The 22,258-nt window shown below is 43.4% G+C and overlaps 1 protein-coding gene across 1 annotated transcript in view; it reads right to left on the bottom strand.

Moving 5' to 3' along the window:
• The window catches only part of LOC110507820 (mediator of RNA polymerase II transcription subunit 13-like), a 33,695-nt gene extending 13,520 nt beyond the window's left edge, over window positions 1-20,175 (bottom strand). The window contains exons 1-16 of the mRNA XM_036964820.2: window positions 16,919-20,175; window positions 15,397-15,631; window positions 13,997-14,165; window positions 9,120-9,265; window positions 8,685-8,882; window positions 8,356-8,541; window positions 5,808-5,967; window positions 5,593-5,703; window positions 3,888-4,568; window positions 3,499-3,703; window positions 3,121-3,151; window positions 2,876-2,997; window positions 2,473-2,560; window positions 2,150-2,358; window positions 1,132-1,331; window positions 143-1,035 (exon numbers count right to left, since the gene is read on the bottom strand). Of these exons, the coding sequence (XP_036820715.2) occupies window positions 143-1,035; window positions 1,132-1,331; window positions 2,150-2,358; window positions 2,473-2,560; window positions 2,876-2,997; window positions 3,121-3,151; window positions 3,499-3,703; window positions 3,888-4,568; window positions 5,593-5,703; window positions 5,808-5,967; window positions 8,356-8,541; window positions 8,685-8,882; window positions 9,120-9,265; window positions 13,997-14,165; window positions 15,397-15,631; window positions 16,919-16,984 (3,700 nt within the window). The 5' untranslated portion in view covers window positions 16,985-20,175. The remainder of the gene's footprint in view (window positions 1-142; window positions 1,036-1,131; window positions 1,332-2,149; window positions 2,359-2,472; window positions 2,561-2,875; window positions 2,998-3,120; window positions 3,152-3,498; window positions 3,704-3,887; window positions 4,569-5,592; window positions 5,704-5,807; window positions 5,968-8,355; window positions 8,542-8,684; window positions 8,883-9,119; window positions 9,266-13,996; window positions 14,166-15,396; window positions 15,632-16,918) is intronic.
• Between the last annotated feature and the right edge of the window lie 2,083 nt (window positions 20,176-22,258).

The following is a 22,258-nucleotide window of genomic DNA, read 5'->3' on the forward strand; positions in this document are numbered from 1 at the left end:
TGGGAGGGATCAACATCATACAAACACACATCCAACCAAGAAGACTGTGTTTCACATAAGAGTAGGAAGAAAGGAAATGGAGGAAGAGAGCAGGAGGGGAAACAAGTTTGTGCATTGTCAATGAGTGAAGGAGTGGACTCACCTTTGCGTTTAGGCCAGTTGTGTAGACACGTACTCTTAACCAGTGCCTCGTCCACCTTGCCTCCTGACATGTTGTCCATGAACTGCCGGCCATGCTCCAGAGCCATGTAGCAGTCGTTATAGCAGTCCCTCTCCTCTACCCGTAGAGAAAAGCGAGAGGGGCCTGAGGACAGAGCCCTGGGGTACTTCACCCCAGCCATGGGGGAGAATGGGTTGGTACACTGGTCCTGCAGCAGCAGGATGAGCTCGTCTGGGGGCCTCTCTTTGGGGTTGCCAGTCCTGTGAAGGGAGGCAGCGTGCAGCTCCTGGAAACGCCTCTCAGAGTCCTGGCCAGCGTCTGAGTCGCGCCCCACCAGGTCCAGCTCGTCCTCCAGGAAGAGCCCAGCCGAGCTGCCGTAGCGGCGGTTGACCACGGCGCTGAAACCGCAGGTACAGGGGTACTGGGCCTCGCCATTGTCGTTAAGATACACACCCACATCTGCACCACGGATGTTCATGTTGCACACGCACACGCAGCAGCTGTCAAAGTTACAGTCCTTGAAAAGGTTCATGACGGACTCAGAGAGGATGAGGGTGACGTAGAGGCTATGGGCCTCAGGGATGGAGTGCACGGTGGCTGGCTCCACTGAGCTGAGAGGTCGACAGGTGGAAGGGGTGGAGGCGGGCGAGTAGAGGTCCGAGTTGTCATATTTGAGCGATCCCTGGACACTGGCTGGCCCTCTTGGGGTGCGTGGGGTACGGGGAGTGCGTGGGGTGGGGGCGGAGAAGCGGGGTGTGGCTGGGGAGGGCAGGATGCCTGTGCCGCTGTTGCTGGGTGGGGCACTGTTGGACATGAAGGGCGTGTGGGTCTGAGGTGTGTAGCTCTGGTAGTCTGGCTCAACACTGGGGATGTTACTGAAATAGTGAGACAACAGCACAAACATTAAAACTCCTGACACACAAGTGGGTACATGACTTGTATAATTCAAGGGGACCAGTCTGATTGGTTACCTGTCTTTGGTGAGGAGGCCCATGGATGGCACTGGGGGTATGAGCTCCAGTTTGCCCATGGTCCAGCTGGGTGTGTAAACACAGTCCTCTGGAAGCTTGATGGGCATCATACACTGACTGGGCAGCATCTTCAGTGGAGCAAACATGGAGCAGCCCGTGAATGCCTTGCACGCCTCCGACTTGTAAACAAACGAGAAGTCCTGGAGGTAGTTGGGGGAGAGAAGGAAAATAAGCCACTATAATACTTCAGCAAGTCTAAGCTTAGAGAAAGTATTGAAGCTGACAACAGCATGACTAGACAGAGTATGTTAAATAAGACGTCAGTGTTATTCCACCCCCCCCCCCCCCTCCCAGAAAGAAAAAAAAAAAAAAAAAAAAAAACTTACACTACGAGCACTTTGCTGATACCCTGTACTTACTATGACATGTGGTTGTCTCACTGAGCTATCCTTAGATGAATGCACTAACTGAAAGTCATTCTGGATAAGAGCAACTGCTAAATGACTAAAGGGTTCATGTCAAATCGAGAACCTCCACACTAGACTGAAGTTAAAAGCCCATTACAATTTAAACATTTATTTTCCTGTGTTTTAGGAATATTTCCACACCATAAGGTTGGAATAATATTGTGAAAATTATAATGCCCTTTTAGTGTAAGAGCTGTTAGAAAAGACCACATGAAATTTCTGTCCATTTTGGTGGGATGGAGTTTTGGCATTGCTTGGGGATGTCACCAGGCGGTATAGGTCACTAGACCAATAACAAAGAGTTTCAAACCTCTCTGCCAATAACGGTTCTTTTTCAGGTTACATATCCCTCATTAGGCTCCACACTCCAACCACCACAAAAGTCCGAGCAAAATTCTTGCTTGAGAAATTGCTCTGGCAATTTGCTAAGACGCCATTTGTCATTTTTGACCATTTTCATAGAAAACAAGAGTAAGTTCTTAATTATTACCCAGAAATGATTTTCAATCAAGATAAAAAAAAAAAACAGCTGTATTGGGCCTTTAAGATACCTTGATCTCAGAAGGCTTGGGACTGCAAAAGCCTTCCTCCACCTCCATCTTGTAGTGGCTGCTAAACTGGCTCCCATCCAGCAGAGTGAGGCCCAACCCACCCTCCTGGCCACCGTAGTCCTTCCCCCCAGTGTTCATGGGGGAGTAGCCCATGATGTGCTGTTCCAGAGAGGGGGGGGTGGGGAACATCTTGTGCAGGTCAGCAGAGCCTGGCGACAGGAAGGTGAACAGAGGAATCACCCTATTGTTTGGTAAATTAATGTAGGATACAGTGATGACCTAAAGAGAAACTTTAGGGAAGGAATTGGAGAAAGTGAACATACTTATGCAGGACAGAGGGTCCAGATTTGATGTTTTGTGTTCCTTACTGCCAAACTTGTCTCCATGTACTCCTGCTCTCCTGGATCCAGGCTGTTGGAGACAGATCATTTTAGAAAGGCTTTGAAAAGAGAGCTTTTCTAAGACTTTACACAATGTTCTGTTAGCAAAGTATCAACTTAAGATACGGAAATGGACAAAAGGATATGTAACAAAGGACTGTATTTAATTTAAGAAATTTGCAAAAATCTATAAAAACATGTTTTCACTTCATCAGTATGGGGTAGCGTGTGTAGATGGGCGATCATTTTTATTTAATAAATGTTGAATTCAGTCTGTAACGCAACAAAATGTGTATTATGTCAAAGGGTATGAATACTTTCTAGAGGCACTGTATACTCTACTGACCGCAAGCTCATCTTCGTCTGAGTTGAAGAGGTTGTCCAGATCGTTGATGGACACAGCCAGGTCTGTCTCATGGATGAGGCTGGTGGAGGGTATAGGCTTCCCACCGGCCGCACCCTGACCATCTGCACACACAAAGGAAGTGCCATCAGTAACCACTCTGGATGACCATTTTATTGAAATTCCACTCGTAGTTTTATAGGAGTGATTAAAATAAAAAAATTAACAATAAAGGAGGAAATGCTCACCATCTGCTGAAGTCCCACTGCCATCGTCACCCTAAACAAACACCAGCGTAAAGAAATGCGTTATTCTCTTGGCATCTGCTACATCACTGGCTCCCAACCAGGGGTTACTTGGTCTATCCACAGTGGGTACTTGAGAAGACCAGAAGCTTACTGGTAAAATGTACATGGGTACTTCAGGGGTACTCCAGGCAGAGCAAAATTCAGTTGGTGGTACAGTAAGCAAAAAATGTTGGTAACCACAGTGCTACATCATCCCATAAGCAAAAGTGGCATACACGTCAACTGAACTAACAAATCCGACCACATTAGGTAGGATTAGGAAAAGGGTGTAGGGATAACTATGGAATTAATTCTTAGAAACTCATGTTTGAAACTCACCTTGTGTCTCTTGCTGGTTTCTCTCTCCGATCCTGGTTTGTCCTTCTTGTCAGTGAAGGTGAACTCCTCGTCTCCCTCCACGAAGGCGTAGGGGTCTGGCTCCTCGTCAGCCATGGCAGCCGCCAGGTGGCTGTTCCTCCTCTGGGTGTAGGTTCTCACCAGGTCGTCAGACACCTTCAGAGGCCTGCCAGAGCCAGACATCAACCTGGGAGGAGACAATGTTACGTAGATGTTCAGTAATCATGTGAAAGCAGGGGAAACTGCATATATAATGCTCAAAGTGGATGTACAGAGAGGGAGAAACCAAATATCTATCATAGCCACTCATCACCTTGGTGCTTGTAGTAAGGTTTATCATTACATCTTGAAAGAGGGGGTAGTGTACTCACTCTGTGACAGAGACAATGTTCTCCTGCCCTCCTCCTCCCCCAGAGTCATCCTGTAGTTTGTCCACAGGCAGCAGTGGTGTCAAGAAGTCTGAGGCCTTCTTCCGTGGCAGGTTGAAGTACTTCCATGGGTTGTGGGCCGAGTCTTCGTTGGGGTTGATGGCTGAGCCCACGTAGGCAGTGGGTTCCAGGGATTCAGCGTAGGTATGGGGGAAAGGCAGGGGCAGATCAGACAACGTCTTCTGAGGCAGCAGGCAGGGCTCAGAGGAGGGGGGGTAGAAGTGTTGGTGGATGGGCGTGGAGGAGCTCTTCATGGCCCCAGGGTCTTCCTCCCCGTGCTCGCAGGGGTGGGGGCTGAGAGGTGGGGGCTGGGGGGAGCCAGCCAGGTCTTGGGGGGTCCCGTGGGTGTGCAACATGGGGGCTTTGGAAGGGGCTGTGTCTATGTGGTGCAGGCTCGGGTAGGGTCCCTCATCCTGGGTTCTAATACACAGCCTCCGGGGTTCCATGGCCTGCTCCTCAAACACATAGCTGCGGTGGTGAAAGGGTGTCTGGGGCCTCTTCTGCTGCTTCTCCCCCTTCTCCAACTTCTCGCCCAGCTTGTGTTTGGGTGGCGGCTGTGGGGGCTTGCCCACTGATGGGGGGTTTCCTGAGGTGCTGCCTGATCGTTGCTTCTGGTTTTTATGCCTGGGGTGAAGAGTCAAAATATTGGAATAGCAATTTACTGAATGTTCATTTCCAAGATGTCTGTCATACAAATCAGACCCCCTAAAGGACTCTGGTGAGTTACAGAGAACAATTCACATCAGCCTAAAACACATGTCAAGCAAGGCCCGCGGGCCGGATCTGGCCCATGATGTCAATTCATTTTGGCCTGCTTCCATACCGCCCACGACGTTCTGCACTACAAGTCCTAGCAAGCACTACTAACTTGATGAGCTCCAAAGACAGTGCATTGCCACACACACCCCCCTCCTCCCAGACCCACACGTACACCCACCCAACCAGGAGCCAGCTAGTGCGCTGTATCACCTCATTTGCAGCAGCCAAGCGGTTTTCCTTAATGGTACTGACCGAACCTACCAGACCAAAAGTTTAAGTTGTAGGCTAAATGTTGATGCCAAGATTCAGTTCCATTGCTGTAGCCTACAGACAATGCCATCTTTGATGTCAAAAAGTTATTAGATAAAGGATTCACACGAGTATAAATTAATACTAAAGCACACAAGTGAGTTTGAGTTAAAGGTTGAGTCATCGACTTAATGAAATTACAGCTTGATGTGCTGTCCCATTTACAGAGCAGCAGAGGGAAAAGGCACAGGCAGTCCTCCTAAGCTACTAAAATGTTTAATTCTGGCTTCGGTTTATAAAACTTAAAACAAAAAAAACCTGGAACAAAATGCTTAAAATATTATTTATTTTAAAATGCTATATTCAGCATCCCACGTAAATGTATAAGTGGACATCATAAAGGGGCATATTTAAAAAAAAAAAAATATATATATATATATATATATATATATATATATATATATATATATATATGGTCAGTTTAGGTCGCAGTTCTATTCACGTTTTATTCTAAAAACAAACATAGGCCATGTCTGGACTGTAAATTCATTGTGTTTTTTCAATATGGCCCGTGCGGTGATTAAGTTTGACACCCCTGGCCTAAAACCCCCACCGTTTTATAAAACGTGATCCACAGTACCTTGAACAGTTGCAGTGTGCCCTATGCGATGACTCCACAAAATCCCATACTCCCGTTTTGTCCCCCTCCTCCTCCTCACAGGTGCCATTGGTCAATGTAGCAAACTTCCTCCTGACAAAGAACCAGACAAACAGAGCTCAGCAGACAGCCTCTCCTTCAATAGACCAGTAGTATGATATGAATCAGTAGGGTGAGGTGACAGGTAGTGTACATACTTGCTCTGGGCCCGGTTGGTAGTGCACTCCTGCCACACGCTCTCCACCACCTGGGCAGCCAGCCTACGGGGGATCTTGCTGCCATGGATACCGCTGCTGTTGGAGCTGAAACCATCCACTGTCAAGCACAGCTTTAACCACCTCTGGGCTGCCTGATGATCTATAGCAGAAAAGATAGAGAAACACTTAAGTGATAATGCCCAAGAAGCCGGTGTTTGGAGGATATACAGTTTTGGCTGTAGGTGTTAGCCCAGAGACAAAACACTGGCTTCGAGGGCATTATCACTTTTATAAGACTGGTCACCAACAAACTCAAAATAATTGACATATTTTCATTAAAGAAAAGTTACTCTGATCAATTTATTCATACTATTTCATCCTTCCGCGAGACATAGCCCTAGATTTGTGTCAGGACTGCTACCTATGCAGGTTGGTTGTTTGTTCTATAGGTTAGGTTAGAACCCGTCGTTAAAGTATTTGTTTTAAATCTAAGGATCGACCCATTCGTTTGTTCTAAAAGTTCCATTGCCACAATGGCTGGTAACGTTCTTATGCCTTGCTTGCTAGCCAGCCAACTTTGGCTAACAGTCACGTCAAACAGCACAGCCAGAACAGCAGCAAAGTAGCTGAATATTGTTTAAGCGGTTTTTCTAGTAAAATAATTTGGGATACATCCATAACAATGAATGCGCTAATGATGCACAATTTCACCTGGCATATAACATTTGCTCTCTCGCCAGGCCACTGTTCAGCATAGATTTCTAACTGCACAGCTAAAACATTAACTTCGAACTGAAGCTGGAATGACAGAAAACTAGCGGCATTTTGTGATTTTCTATTGACATTTATGTAACCCCAATAAAAAAAGAAACGTCCTCTCACTGTCAACTGCATTAATTTTCAGCAAACTTAACATGTGTAAATACTTGTATGAACAGAAGATTCAACAACTGAGACAAATTGAACAAGTACCACAGATGTTACGAACATAAATGGAACGTGTCCCTGAACAAAGGGGTGGGGGTCAAAATAAAAAGTAAAAGTCAATGCAGCTGGTGGCCACACCAGATACTAAGTACTGCAGTGCATCTCCTCCTCATGGACTGCACCAGATTTGTCAGTTCCTGCTGTGACATGTTACCCTCACTCTTCCACCAAGGCACCTGCAAGTTCCCGGACATTTCTGGGGGGGGGGGGGACCTAGCCCTCACCCTCCGATCCAACAGGTCCCAGACATGCTCAATAGGATTGAGATCCGGGCTCTTCACTTGCCATGGAAGAACACTGACATTCCTGTCTTGCAGGAAATCACACACAGAATGGCCGGTGGTATTGTCATGCTGGAGGGTCATGTCAGGATGAGCCTGCAGGAAGGGTACCACATGGTGGAGGAGGATGTCTTCCCTGTAACGCACAGCGTTGAGATAGCTTGTTATCATTGCAGGCACAGTCCGATGATGTGACACACCGCCCAAGACCATGACAGACACTCCACCTCCAAATCGATTCCGCTCCAGAGCACAGGCCTTGGTGTAACGCTCATTCCTTCGACAATAAACGCGAATCCGACCATCACCCCGGTGAGAAAAAACCGCAACTCATCAGTGAAGAGGACTTTTTGCCAGTCCTGTCTGGTCCAGCGACGGTGGGTTTGTGCCCATAGGTGACATTGTTGCCGGTGATGTTTGGTGAGGAACTGCCTTACTGGTTAGGCCCACAAGACCTTAATTGCCTACAGTCTGTAAGATGTTAGTGTCTTAATGACCATTCCACAGGTGTGTGTTCATTAATTGTTTATAGTTCATTGAACAAGCATGGGAAACAGTGTTTAAACCCTTTACAATGAAGATATGTGACGTTAATTTGTAAAAATCCAATCATTTTTGAAAGACAGGGTCAAAGACAGTTTTTTATGCTGATTCATGATAATCGACTGGCTCGTCCTGACATCAGACACGTTCATTACTATGGGACAGCTGGAAATCGAATGTAATATTGAAACAATGTTGCAAATGTCAGAGACCGGCAAGGTTAATACAAATCTCCTTAATACAAATCTTTTAGTGTAGATCTATTACATAAATTGCCTGGCTGGGCTGATGAGACAGTGGATTGAGCAGTCAGATGAAACAGTAAATAGGTATTACAACGTCAGATTTAGCCAGTGGTAACTTGTGGAATAGACATCGCCTGGAAGGGGGTATTTATCCAATCAGCATCCAGGATTAGACCCACCCGTTGTATAAATTAATAATACTCAGTATTAGTAAATCCTTCAACTTACCAAAATAATCAGTTATGAGTTTCATGTACCTATCTAGGGAGTTTTTCCTAGCCACTGTGCTTCAGCATTGCTTGCTCTTTGGGGTTTTTGGATGTGTATCTGTATAAGCAATTCGTAAAAAGGGTTTTATAAAAGAATTTAACCTGAACGCATCAATGTTTAATCATTCAAAAGATGGACACTGAAGCCAGACAGCTAATCATATCCTATTACACCTGCAGTGTTTTTGGTCCTAATAGACTAATTAGTAAATGGTAAGGATACCCGTTTGGGCCTCCTCTGGTGATGTGGGAGGAGTAAGGGTGACAGAGGACATGGCATGGTCTCTGTGGGTCCCCTGGCCCTCACACAGGATGGCTGAGGGGTTGGCTGAGCCCTGGGGGGCTAGGGCAGGGAGGTCTGACTGGGGAACCAGTACTAGACAGGCAGGGTACACCATCCTCACTCCAGCTGGAACAGATCAGCACAACACATTTTGTCAGTGACAGCCTCATTCAGAAAACACACACAATTGCAATACCACATACTAACCATGAAAATAACACATCCACACACTGGACAACACGCAACTGTAGCAACATCCCCCATCTTACCAACAAGGACCTCCACGGCTGCTAGTGAGTCATCCTCCCAGTCTGCATCCTCCATCTTGTCCTCAGGGCGGTCCTTGGCGCTGGGGCTGATGGGATAGAACTGCCTCCACTCCTCAATGAGTTTCTGGGTGGGGTGGTCAGACATCTTGAAGGACTGGCCCGTGACCGTCCCGTTCAGACCATATGGACTCAAGATGACTGTGGAAAGGAGAGAGGGGATATGAAGTGTGAGGTCAGCACAGGTCAGAATAGAGTCGCGACTAGAGATAAATTAATTATGACAGCAGGCAAGACTATGCTTGAATCATAAATACTACTGCAGCAGCATTGCCTTTGACAAAAAATATATAATTAAAATCTATGGAAATCACAGTATCTAACCAATGACAGGTAGTTTAACTGTTGTCTCAATAGGCCATGGCTGGTTAGACCCACCTTGCAGGGGGCTGGCATTCTGCTGCGCCAAGCTCAGGTGCTCTTCACTCAGTCGCTGGACAGACTGGTGCTGGGCAATCTCTACGCTCGTGCACACATTACTGTCCCCGTGCAGGAAGAAGGTGAACGCACACGACAGGTGTTCACTGCAGAAGGGATGGAAAAACACAGTCAGTCTCAGATCCACCTGGAAATATTGGTAAGACATTCCTTAGAGAAGCAATCCGAGTGAAACATAAGATTCAATGTCTTATCAGATACAGAAAGCAAAATGATTTATTCTCATTTGGATTCACTGTTACAGGTTTCCTAAATGCAAAAGAAAACAATTAAAAGGGTTGAACAGTTGTCCTTGACCTGACAGGATACTTCAGACATGAAAGAAAAAAAATTATACCAAAACAATCTACAGTCATGAGGCTGTAAGCAGGGTTTGGGCTAGAAATGAAACTGAAAGGCAAACAAAGATTTGCTGCTGTATGCAGAGTAAAGATCTTCTTGCATGACTTCTTGACAAACGGAGCAAGTCAGGATACACTGGTTTATTACAATCGGTGCCATCTTTCTTTCTGCCTCAGGCTCACTCATGTTATACGTGCACTGAACAGTTAACAACAGTAAATGTACAGATTAAAAAAAAAAAAAGACATCCAGGGTTTTCTTCTGGATCAAAAAGGAGCGTAGGTGGTGGGTGTGGCGTGGCAATGGGTGCGGTCGGCACTGCCGAATCTCTACACCACCATCTAGGCTGTGTAGGCATTTTTAAGCCAATCTCCTGCAATTTTCACCATGGAGTGGAGATCATGAAATTTGCTACAAAAAAAATATTTTCTACATATTCTGCCATGGAGTAGAGAATGTTATAGTTTTAAAGGTAATTTCCTGCCATTGTATGCATTTTGCCATGGCTAATGCTCAAACAAAATCAAAACTGCTAAATTAATTATTTGGGGGATTTTCCCTGTCTAGATTTTATGTTGGTGATTGAAAACGAACAAATACATTATTACAAAAAAGTAGGTCTATCTTTTCAACATACTTAATATGTGGTTTTAAGTTCACACCGAAAGCATTTGTCCATCCCAAAAGTGAAATATTTTTAAAAATTACACCGTTTGGACGCTTTGGCAGCCCGCCCAAGGATTACAATGGCCGAAAAATCCCAGTTTTCCAGTTAAATCGTAACAAAAACTTTGATTTTCTATTAGGTTGAATCAAAGGTGGGAATGTTGGCACGGGAAGGCACAAGACAGGGTTATCAATGTCAAACTAATCTTTACAATCAAAACTTTTACAGTCTGTGTTACATAGATAGCAGCGCCAGTACTTTGCTGGTAGGATAATAGTCTCAACATCCCAGAAATACAATTGATGACAGGCTATTGGTCTGTTCCTAGAGCGACAGGCCCATGTCTTCACCAGAGAGAAAGCAGCTGGAAATCCCGATGAGGGCGCTCCACTAAAACATGCCCACAAGAAAAGAAAACTGCTTCCCCAAATGCTCTCTGTTCTTTAAAACCACAATTTAACTACCTGGACCTATCAATTGGTTTAAGTATTGAAACCAAACCATATGGATTTGAATGAAAAGTACTTGAATAAACATGAAACAATAAATATAAGCAGCAAACAATTTCAAATAGGCTACATGCCATATTAAACAGCATATAAACACTAAACAGGTCAGCAGCAGGAAGAAGGAATTTAAATAAAATATGTTGGGAGGGTACATTATTCCAAGGCTATAGCCTACAAAGAAATACATTGTGAAGCATTGCGAGTGAAACACAATAAGCTGGTAGGGAAATAAACCCTTGGCATCTAAACATTTTGTTATATTAAATCATTAGTCTATAAATTATAAGCTGTGACTTACTTAGAATTAAAAACAATTTACACAACCCCTTTTTCATGATATCCAATTGGTATTTACAGTCTTGTCCCATCGCTGCAACTCTCGTACGGACTTGGGCTGTGCAGAGATGCAGAGTAAAAAAAAAAAAAAAAGGTAGGCCCAAAAAGGTTTTTAGGCAAAATAACGCAATCAAAACAGAAAGCTCCTTGAATGGGGGAATATGCCAGGCCTATTGGGCCAAAATCAATTATGGCCTATTGTATAAATAATACAACGGAAATGAAGGGAACTTTTAAGAGATCTGATTTTTTTTCCTACAATGATACACTTAGTTATGACTCAGTTATCTACCCACCACATTCCTTTCTTTTAGCATGTGCACAGAATAAGTATCTTGCTTTTGGGATATGTGTCTTCAGATTCCACAATGATTATTTAGTTGTGGACACTACAATCACCACACTCCCTCCCTTGGTACTCATCTTTGTAAGTCACCCTGATTTAGCACTTGTGTGCTTTATTGGTTTCTTTATGAAAATATTTAGCTAACTCCAAGACAGTAGCTAAAGCAAGGGGATATAGCAGCACACAAGTAGACTACAAATGCATGCTGGGGCGGGCATGCCCTGAGCTGGTGAAAAGAGCGCTCCTAGGCACGCTCCGCTCTACTCACATACTGTCTTATATGCCATTAAAACCTACTTCCAGATCACAATGGCTGCTTACTGTGAGGAAAATGGTCATTGAGGCCTGGCCTTCAACCAGCATGGACAACAGACAGATTATTTTAGTTTCAGTTAAAAGTGATCCTCCATGACACCTATAGACCAAAATGTGATCACCTAGTTAAAAAATAACAGATTATTTTAAAATTGAAATGTTGAAACAAGGCTTTATTTCCTCACTAGTGCTGCACAGCCAAGGGGGCTAAACACACCAAAATAGTTCCCGTTGACAAGGTTTGTGTAAAACCACAATGCAGACTCAGGTGACAGTGAGACAGCTGAATCTCACTCACACACCAACTCATTTTCACCAAGTCCAAGGAGGCACTGCTCTTCTTCAACACCCACTTGTAGAGGTCTTCATCCTGAACATTGTGGCCAATTCTCACACACTTCACACCCGTAAACACACCATGACAGCTTAACACCCCAGTGATCATGCACTGCTTGAATTAGCAGGGCAGGCGAAACAGGCAGGGCTCAAATTAGCCCATTAGGGCTCTCCAGGATTCCCCCAGGCCCCATTTGAGTGCAGGGGGAAGCCAAAACTGTGGTGTCATTCCACTTAAAGGCACCTGCATGCTTCCCAGCCGAAGAGTTCTTGCATATATTATGACTACATAAGCTGTTAAGGCAAAAAAAATGTAGGGCGCAAGCCAATGTCTATGCCTCTTCATCTAGGTTTGGTCAACAGTAGGGATTGTTCAATTAAGTATTTGTTTGTTTTCCCGCACATTTTATTCATTGAGAAATACTGCACCAAACATCTTAGATGTAAAATTGCTCGACTAAAATCTTCTCTGCAAAAACCTCAGAATGAATGACAGATTTATTTGAATAATTCTGACTATTTTGAGGAAGTGTATACTTGCTACAGCGCCTCAAATTTACAAACAGTACTATTGGTGCTTTTTTCTTGTTTTTCAAGCTAAGTTCTTTTAAAGGCGAGCACACTCGTTTGGTCAGCCTAGCCGCCAGGAAAACTAAAGCATGCTGACGCATAACAGGGCAAAAATTAATACAGTATGCATGTCTACTCACAGCAGCAGAAAATAATTATCTGCTGCTTGTTCAACCTGAGAAAAGGCACCACATAGATTCCCTAATGTTCCCAAATTATCTAATGGCAGTGTAGTAGTTGTCTGGAATCTGAGGTAATTTATAGATCAGAATCTGTGCAGGGCTGACTCACGTGAACAAGCATACATTCACCTGCCCCCACTAAAATACTATCTACGGACAACAGGAAACTCTCCAGACATCCAAGAAGTAATCCAGCAGAGCTATTAACAGAAAAGGATACTGATGTGTGAACGGATACTAAACATATGCTGCCTTTGAAGAGCCAAGTGTCCTAGGGGGATTTCAATGAATCCATCAATCCAACGAACCTCAGGGTTTATTTCAAGAATAAATCATAAGAGACAAAAGCGTCAGATAGGGAGTCACTGACAAAGTGTGTACATTTCTATGGCCTGTGTGTTACAAAGCACATGCCCGAACATCAAGTAAAAGGAAAACTATCACATTCACATGCTGACAAGATCAGGCATGCGCGTGGGTCCGCCATCGCACAAATGTTGATTTTGTCCATCCACACCAGATGCGATCAGGACACGCAGGTTGAAATATCAAAACGAACCCTGAACCAACTATACTCATTTGGGGACAGGTCGAAACACATGAAACATTCATTGCAATTCAGCCAGATAGCTTGGTGTTGCTTGCTAATTTGTCCTGGGATAAAAACCTTGGGTTATTTTACATGAAACGCATAAGGTCCTCTACTCCGACAATTATTCATCTTTCAATCACCCACATGGGTATATGATCAAAAAAAAAACAATGAGGAGAATGGAGAGGTGGGGCTTGCAGCACGTCAAAATAGAACAAAGTTATATTTTAGAGCCTGGCTATGGAGACACTCAATGACGCGAGCAGTTTGGATGAAATAGTCGAATAACGTGTACATTTATTTTGTAACACGAGCAGTGTGTTCAGCATGTCAGAAATGGCTGAATTTCACACAAGACATTAATTCACGTCATTAACACCTTCCATTGGCATTCACTCAATTTACTATAGGCCTACATTTGTGGCCAACCAATTTACTATTCTTGGCAGATGTTTTTAATCCAGTGCAATACATTACTAAAACCAATAAGGAATTACACTGGATCAGGATGCCTGGTTGAACTGCTGTAGAAATGTATTAGAAAGTCATGAGAGCACTCCGCAAAACTGATGAAGATATCAATACACTGGTTACAGAAGAGGGTTAATATGGGGACTCTTACCTCTTACTGATGGGCTTCTCATCCTTCTCGTAGGGCTTGACAAACCACTTGCCAATACGGACAAAGCTGCGGTTCATGAGGCAACGCTCCAGCAGGTTGTGTACAGCTTTGAACAGGAGTGTGCGGCACTCGTAGGACAACCCGCTCTCCCACTCGCCTTCCTCTTCACCTGAGCCAGGGAGAGAGCAAAGACAGTCAAATAGCTGCTGAATGCTCCATCAACATCACAACTTTAAACTGTAAACAAGAACTGAAGGATTGGTGGTGTTGCCGTTTGTTATGGGTTCAAACAAGATTCAAACAAGATTCAAACAATGTTTACAATGAAACTCAACACATTATGCAACTATGGAAATAATATGTTAGGAAAAATCCACTAAAAAACAGCAGTCAAACTGTGTAGCTTTCATGGACATTCAAGAAGCAAAGTGTCACCACCCACACAATCATGATGCATTATATCCAAAAGATAATTTGAGTGGAGTTTCCCTTTAAGCTTTCACAATGAACTGTTGCAACAGTTTGACGGGTGGTGGGGATACAAAAGGTAATTTCACCTGACTAGTGTAGGATAGATAAACAAAAATGTTCACTTTGTTTTATCAGTGGCAAGGACTATAAGATCTAGCCACCAAAATCAAATCAAATTTTATTTGTCACATACACATGGTTAGCAGATGTTAATGCGAGTGTAGCGAAATGCTTGTGCTTCTAGTTCCGACAATGCAGTAATAACCAACAAGTAATCTAACTAACAATTCCAAAACTACTGTCTTGTACACAGTGTGAGGGGATAAAGAATATGTACATAAGGATATATGAATGAGTGATGGTACAGAGCAGCATAGTCAAGATACAGTAGATGGTATCGAGTACAGTATATACATATGAGATGAGTATGTAAACAAAGTGGCATAGTTAAAGTGGCTAGTGATACATGTATTACATAAGGATACAGTCGATGATATAGAGTACAGTATATACGTATGCATATGAGATGAATAATGTAGGGTAAGTAACATTATATAAGCAGCCACTTAGCTTCACCCTGTAGGCAGCTAACTACTGTAACAGGAGCTGCGACTCCAATGAAAAAGCAGATGGGAGATATTATGATTTAGGCTTTCAGCTGACCAGTATCATGGTGTGCAACCCCCCCCCCCCCCCCCCCCAACAACAAGTAGACCTTAAAACTGTAGGCCCGACATGTAAACTACTTGCATCTTTTGGTAGTGAAAGATGCAGGTAGTCATTGAAGTGCATCAGGCTGTGGACTACTGGACAACTCATCTGAGCAGTGCCTTGCATGACTCTGGCAGCCTCTCTCCAAAAGTCAGAGTTTATCCTAACTCCAAGTGAGCCACAAACATAACCTTCCCGTAGCAGAGGCTTGCCCTTACTTGACAGATCGTGGTGGATGAGTTCGGCGAAGCTGGGGTCATCCCCCCACCAGAAGAGCCAGAGCTCACGGCGGCCCGGGGTGTGGTGCCTCCGCCACACGCTTAGCACATCGGCCGCCAGGCACCGGCTGAAGCTGCACAGGATGGGGTCTTCCTCTGTCACGGGAAAGAGGATGGGCGAGGAGGTGGGCCCCTGCCACACAAAACGTCGCCATTTTATCCCAGTCAGGTCAGCCTGGGGGATGGGGTGAGAAAAAAAGAGAGCTGAGACAGAGGTCCAATCCCAAATGGACACTAGAACCTATGCACTTGTAGAGATCTGAGAGGATTTCACAGGTGCAACTAATATGGTAATCGCTCTACCTTGCCCTCTGATAGGCTCGATGGAAGTTTCACCATATTCCTTGCAAGATCTCCGAAAGTACGTAGGGTCCATTTGGGATTGGCCCAGAGACAAGAGGCAAGCCGGCTGAATGTAAAGCAGTGCAGTAGTAGCCTAACTCCTGGGACAACTTTAACAGCTGCTTTATCTAACCAGTGTGAAGTACCTCCAAATACAAAATGTAAAGGATGCAGTTGTTCCTTTGTGTGCAACCTAACCTTCCAAATCATTAGTCTTTAGGGTTCAAAGGGTGGGAAACCCATTTATATCAAAGTATTTAGTGCCAATGGTTATTACCTAGAATATTCAATATAGAATAGCTTCGAATGCTATGCAACATTTTCTAGAACAAGAATATAGAATCAATTCAAAATATGACAAGACTTTTATTATATCCTAGTTTTAATAAAATATACAGTTTCAGAATCCCTAAAACTATTGGCCTATAGTTGATATAAGGTACACTTGTCTTAGTACCCCGTTGAAAGTTCTATCCATAAGGGAGTACCACATAACACTACAATGAGGAAGTGTGCAACTCACTAGCTTCATGAGTTGTAGTTGACAGCACTGGTGATAGGAATGCTCACTGAAGAAAACAATACTGTAGACCTAGTCATAGGCTGACTCATATTGTTGGCCTAAAAAGTTAGCCATAACTAACTAACCAAGCATCAAGTTGTAAACAAACGCAAATGTACACTGACTTGTTGCTAAGAAATAGTTAGTTGGATAGAAGAAATTGAAATCAAATATATAGCTAATGGTAATGAGGTGAAGAAGAATCATTAACATCTCACAATGACAGACAACCTCACAAAATAACCTGAACATTGCATGCCAGTTAGCCAACATTAGCTAGCTAGCGAAATGATTGCTAGCTAAGTAAGAATGTTTGTAGTTGAATCTGGTGTACTTCAACTGCTATAAACTAACATCGTATCAACAAAGTATTAATGTTAGCTAACTACAGTTAAGTCACTTGCAAAATTGCATTAGACAGTAATCTAGAACAGGCCTTGACGCCTCCAGTCAGCTGCAGTCAAGCGGTTTAGCTTGCTGTCTGCCTAGCCAAAATGGCTTTATGGCCTCAGTTTGAGCTAGCTAACGTTAGCATGCCAACATAGTTTAATCACTCACCAGGCAAAATAGGTTGGAGTGGCAGTCCTCTAAACTGGCCCCGTTTGGTACAAAACATGAACTCATCCTCACAGCGTGGTTGAACAATCCATCGTCTCAGTTACCGAGAAGAGCAATATTCAGCTAAGTTATTTGATCTGGATATTGAGTATTTAGCCAACTAACCCAGAAAACTAAGATGCTAACTTGCTAGTTATTTATACAACCGGTTGATGCCTAGCCACTATGCTAGCTTCTTGCTTGCTAAACAGTCTCGCTGTCTTAATAGCCAGCTAGCACAACTAGCTAGTTAGCTTTCTACGCTAACAGCGAGTCCGTTTTCTTACTTTACTTCATAATACGTTAACTAAAATATCTACACGAACCATACCACAGCCTCACCATGAAGTGATGTAATCTAAAACAAGTTCAGAGCAAAGAAACGCTCCCCTCCCCGAGTTAAGCTATCTAGCTAACATAGCCAAGTCAGACTAAATAAAACAGTTAGCTAACACCACCCTTATATTCCCCATAGTCGCCGGAATCCGATAAAACTATCAAAACTTTCACTAAAATACTGACATCATGATGTAAATGTCCAGTAAGGGTAAGCATTTGCGTTTACTGATTCTCGGGTCCTGCAGGTTGCCATTTGAATTCAAGGCTTGAATTCTTTAATGGCGGCCAAGAGGACAACTCTGCCTCCCAACTCCCATTGGCCAATTTGTGGCGGTGGGGGGGGGGGGGGGGGGGGGGGGGTCACACTATAACTGATAGCTCGTAACTGAGTTTACTGATCAAACCAATGACATCTTTGTATCAAGCCAACTCATCCTATAATGATCATTATGCTTTCAGGCTCCAGCCAGCCATAATCTAATGGAAATAGTAAAAAAAACGGAACCTCTCATTCTGGTCCCAGTCAGTCAATCACAGGTAATCCTCCTCAGGTAGCCAAGTGGTTAGAGCGTTGGGCCAGTAACCGAAAGGTTGCTTGATCGAATTCCTGAGCTGACAAGGTACAAATCAGTCGTTCTGCCCCTAAACAAGGCAGTTAAATTAACTCACTGTTCCTAGGCTGTCATTGTAAATAAGAATCTGTTCTGAACGGACTTGCCTAGTTAAATAAAAAGACACCACTAAACAAGGCAGTTAAATTAACCCACTGTTCCTAGGATGTCATTGTAAATAAGAATCTGTTCTGAACGGACTTGCCTAGTTAAATAAAAAGACAGAACTACTGCACAATATGTCAACAAAACAGGGCACAATAGGACAGTTTTACTAAATTTTTGCAAGTTTTCCCCTGTTCTTTATTAGAGAAAAAGGTAAATAGAGGTAAAGGAGGGGGAATCATATCTCAAACATACACAGCTGTTTGGGGGAGCTCTGACAGAAGTGTGGCATACTTTCAACTCCAGCTGATGACATGAGGGTATAATGTTTAATTTCCAGGGCACTCTAGTGTCTACAAATAGATTTATTAATTCACATTATTTTGGAGATTTCTGTTACAGCTATCAGAATACATTTCTGAAATACTCCCCATACAATTTCAGGTGTAGAGTGACAGAAAGCACCCTTGTTGATTATTTTATGTTTGTCACGAGTGAAACTCTTGCATCCAATGTACAGTACCAGTCAAAAGTTTGGACACACCTAGTCATTCAATGGTTTTTCTTTATTTTTTAAAAACTATTTTCTACATTGTAGAATAATAGTGAAAACATCAAAACTATGAAATAACACATGGAATCATGTAGTCACCAAAAAAGTGTTAAACAAATCAAAATATATCTTATATTTGAGATTCTAGTAGCCACCCTTCGCCTTGATGACAGCTTTGCACACTCTTGGTATTCTCTCAACCAGCTTCATGAGGTAGCCACCTGGAATGCATTTCAATTAACAGGTGTGACTTGTTAAAACCTAATTTGTTGAATTCATTTCCTTCATAATGGGTTTGAGACAATCAATTGTGTTGTGACAAGGTAGGGGTGCCCTATTTGGTAAAAGACCAAGTCCATATGGCAAGAACAGCTCAAATAGGCAAAATGAAACGACAGTCCATCATTACTTTAAGACATGAAGGTCAGTCAATACGGAACATTTCAATAACTTTGAAAGTTTCTTCAAATGTAGTCGCAAGAACCATCAAGTGTTATGATGAAACTGGCTCTCATGGGGAACGCCACAGGAAAGGAAGACCCAGAGTTACCTCTGCTGCAGAGCATACGTTCATTAGAGTTACAGCCTCAGAAATTGCAGCCCAAATAAATGCTTCACAGAGTTCAAGTAACAGACACATCTCAACATCAACTGTTCAAAGGAGACTGCATGAATCAGGCCTTCATGGTCAAATTTCTGCAAAGAAACCACTACTAAAGGACACCAATAATAAGAAGAGACTTGCTTGGGACAAGAAACATGAGCAATGGGCCCCCTCGGGTGGAGCCACAGTGTCTCCTGACCCCTCCTGTCTCAGCCTCCAGTATTTATGCTGCAGTAGTTTATGTGTCGGGGGCTAGGGTCAGTTTGTTATATCTGGAGTACTTCTCCTGTCCTATTCGGTGTCCTGTGTGAATCTAAGTGTGCGTTCTCTAATTCTCTCCTTCTCTCTTTCTTTCTCTCTCTCGGAGGACCTGAGCCCTAGGACCATGCCCCAGGACTACCTGACATAATGACTCCTTGCTGTCCCCAGTCCACCTGGCCGTGCTGCTGCTCCAGTTTCAACTGTTCTGCCTTATTATTATTCGACCATGCTGGTCATTTATGAACATTTGAACATCTTGGCCATGTTCTGTTATAATCTCCACCCGGCACAGCCAGAAGAGGACTGGCCATCCCACATATGCTCTCTCTAATTCTCTCTTTCTTTCTCTCTCTCGGAGGACCTGAGCCCTAGGACTATGCCCCAGGAATACCTGACATGATGACTCCTTGCTGTCCCCAGTCCACCTGACCGTGCTGCTGCTCCAGTTTAAACTGTTCTGCCTTATTATTATTCGACCATGCTGGTCATTTATGAACATTTGAACATCTTGGCCATGTTCTGTTATAATCTCCACCCGGCACAGCCAGAAGAGGACTGGCCACCCCACATAGCCTGGTTCCTCTCTAGATTTCTTCCTAGGTTTTGGCCTTTCTAGGGAGTTTTTCCTAGCCACCGTGCTTCTACACCTGCATTGCTTGCTGTTTGGGGTTTTAGGCTGGGTTTCTGTACAGCACTTTGAGATATCAGCTGATGTACGAAGGGCTATATAAATAAATGTGATTTGATTTGATTTGATTAGAATGGTGGAAATCTGTCCTTTGGTTTGATGAGTCCAAATGGGAGATTTTTGGATCCAACCACCGTGTCTTTGTGAGACGCAGAGTAGGTGAACGGATGATCTTCGCATGTGTGGTTCCCACCCTGAAGCATGGAGGAGGTGTGATGGTGCATTGCTGGTGACACTGACAGTGATGTATTTAGAATTCAAGGCACACTTAACCAGCATGGCTACCACAGCATTCTGCAGCAAAACCATCTGGTTTGCACTTAGTGGGACTATCATTTGTTTTTCAATAGGACGATGATACAAAACTCACCTCCAAGCTCTGCAAGGGCTATTTGACCTACACCTTTTTTATATATGACCAAATACTTATTTTCCACCATAATTTGCAAATAAATTCATTAAAAATCCTACAATGTGATTTTCTGGATTTTTTTTCTTCTCATTTTGTCTGTCATAGTTGAAGTGTACCTATGAGGAAAATTACAGTCCTCTCTCATCTTTTTAAGTGGGAGAACTTGCACAATTGGTGGCTGACTAAATACTTTTTTGCCCCACTGTATATATATATATATACCGTTGAAGTCAGAAGTTTAAATACACTTAGGTTGGAGTCATTAAAACTCATTTTTCAACCACTCCACAAATTTCTTGTTAACGAACTATAGTTTTGGCAAGTCGGTTAGGACATCTACTTTGTGCATGACACAAGTAATTTTTCCAACAATTGTTTACAGACAGATTATTTCACTGTATCACAATTCCAGTGGGTCAGAAGTTTACATGCACTAAGTTGACTGTGCCTTTAAACAGCTTGGAAAATTCCAGAAAATTATGTCATGACTTTAGAAGCTTCAGATACGCTAATTGACATGATTTGAGTCAATTGGAGGTGTACCTGTGGATGTATTTCAAGGCCTACCTTGAAACTCAGTGCCTCTTTGCTTGACATCATGGGAAAATAAATGAAAATCTGCCAAGACCTCAGAAAAAAATGTAGACTTTCACAAGTCTGGTTCATCTTTGGGAGCAATTTCTAAATACCTGACGGTACTACATTCATCTGTACAAACAGTAGTAAGCGAGTATATACACCATGGGACCACGCAGCTGTCATACCGCTCAGGAAGGAGACGCGTTCTTTGGTGCGAAAAGTGCAAATCAATCCCAGAACAACAGCAAAGGACCTTGTGAAGATGCTGGAGGAAATAGGTACAAAGTATCTTTATCCACAGAAAATGGAGCCCTATATCGACATAACCTGAAAGGCCGCTCAGCAAGGGAGAAGCCACTGCTCCAAAACCACCATAAAAAAAGCCAGACTATGGTTTGCAACTGCACATGGGGACAAAGATCGTTCTTTTTGGAGAAATGTTCTCTGGTCTGATTAAATAAAAATAGAACTGTTTGGTCATAATGACCATCGTTATGTTTGGAGGAAAAAGGGGGATGCTTGTGGAGCCGAAGAACACCATCCCAAACGTAAAGCACGGGGGTGGCAGCATCATGTTGTGGGGGTGCTTATCTGCAGGAGGGACTGGTGCACTTCACAAAATAGATGGCGTCATGAGGAGGAAAATGATGTGGATATATTGAAGCAACATCTCAAGACATCAGTCAGGAAGTTAAAGCTTGGTCACAAATGGGTCTTCCAAATGGACAATGACCACAAGCATATTTACAAAGTTGTGGCAAAATGTCTTAAGGACAACAAAGTCAAGGTATTGGAGTGGCCATCACAAAACCCTGACCTCAATCCTATAGAACATTTGTGGGCAGAACTGAAAAGGCATGTGCGAGCAAGGAGGCCTACAAACCTGACTCAGTTACACCAGCTCTGTAAGGAGGAATGGGCCAAAATTCACCCAACTTATTGTGGGAAGCTTGTGGAAGGCTACCCGAAACATTTGACCCAAGTTTAACAATTTAAAGGCAATGCTACCAAGCACTAATTGAGTGTATGTAAACTTCTGTCCCACTGGGAATGTGATGAAAGAAATAAAAGCTGAAATAAATCATTCTCTCTACTATTATTCTGACATTTCACATTCTTAAAATAAAGTGGGGATCCTAACTGACCTAA

This window comes from Oncorhynchus mykiss, chromosome 27 (assembly GCF_057628025.1).
Source record: "Oncorhynchus mykiss isolate SJ-2025 chromosome 27, ASM5762802v1, whole genome shotgun sequence".
NCBI lineage: Eukaryota > Metazoa > Chordata > Actinopteri > Salmoniformes > Salmonidae > Oncorhynchus > Oncorhynchus mykiss.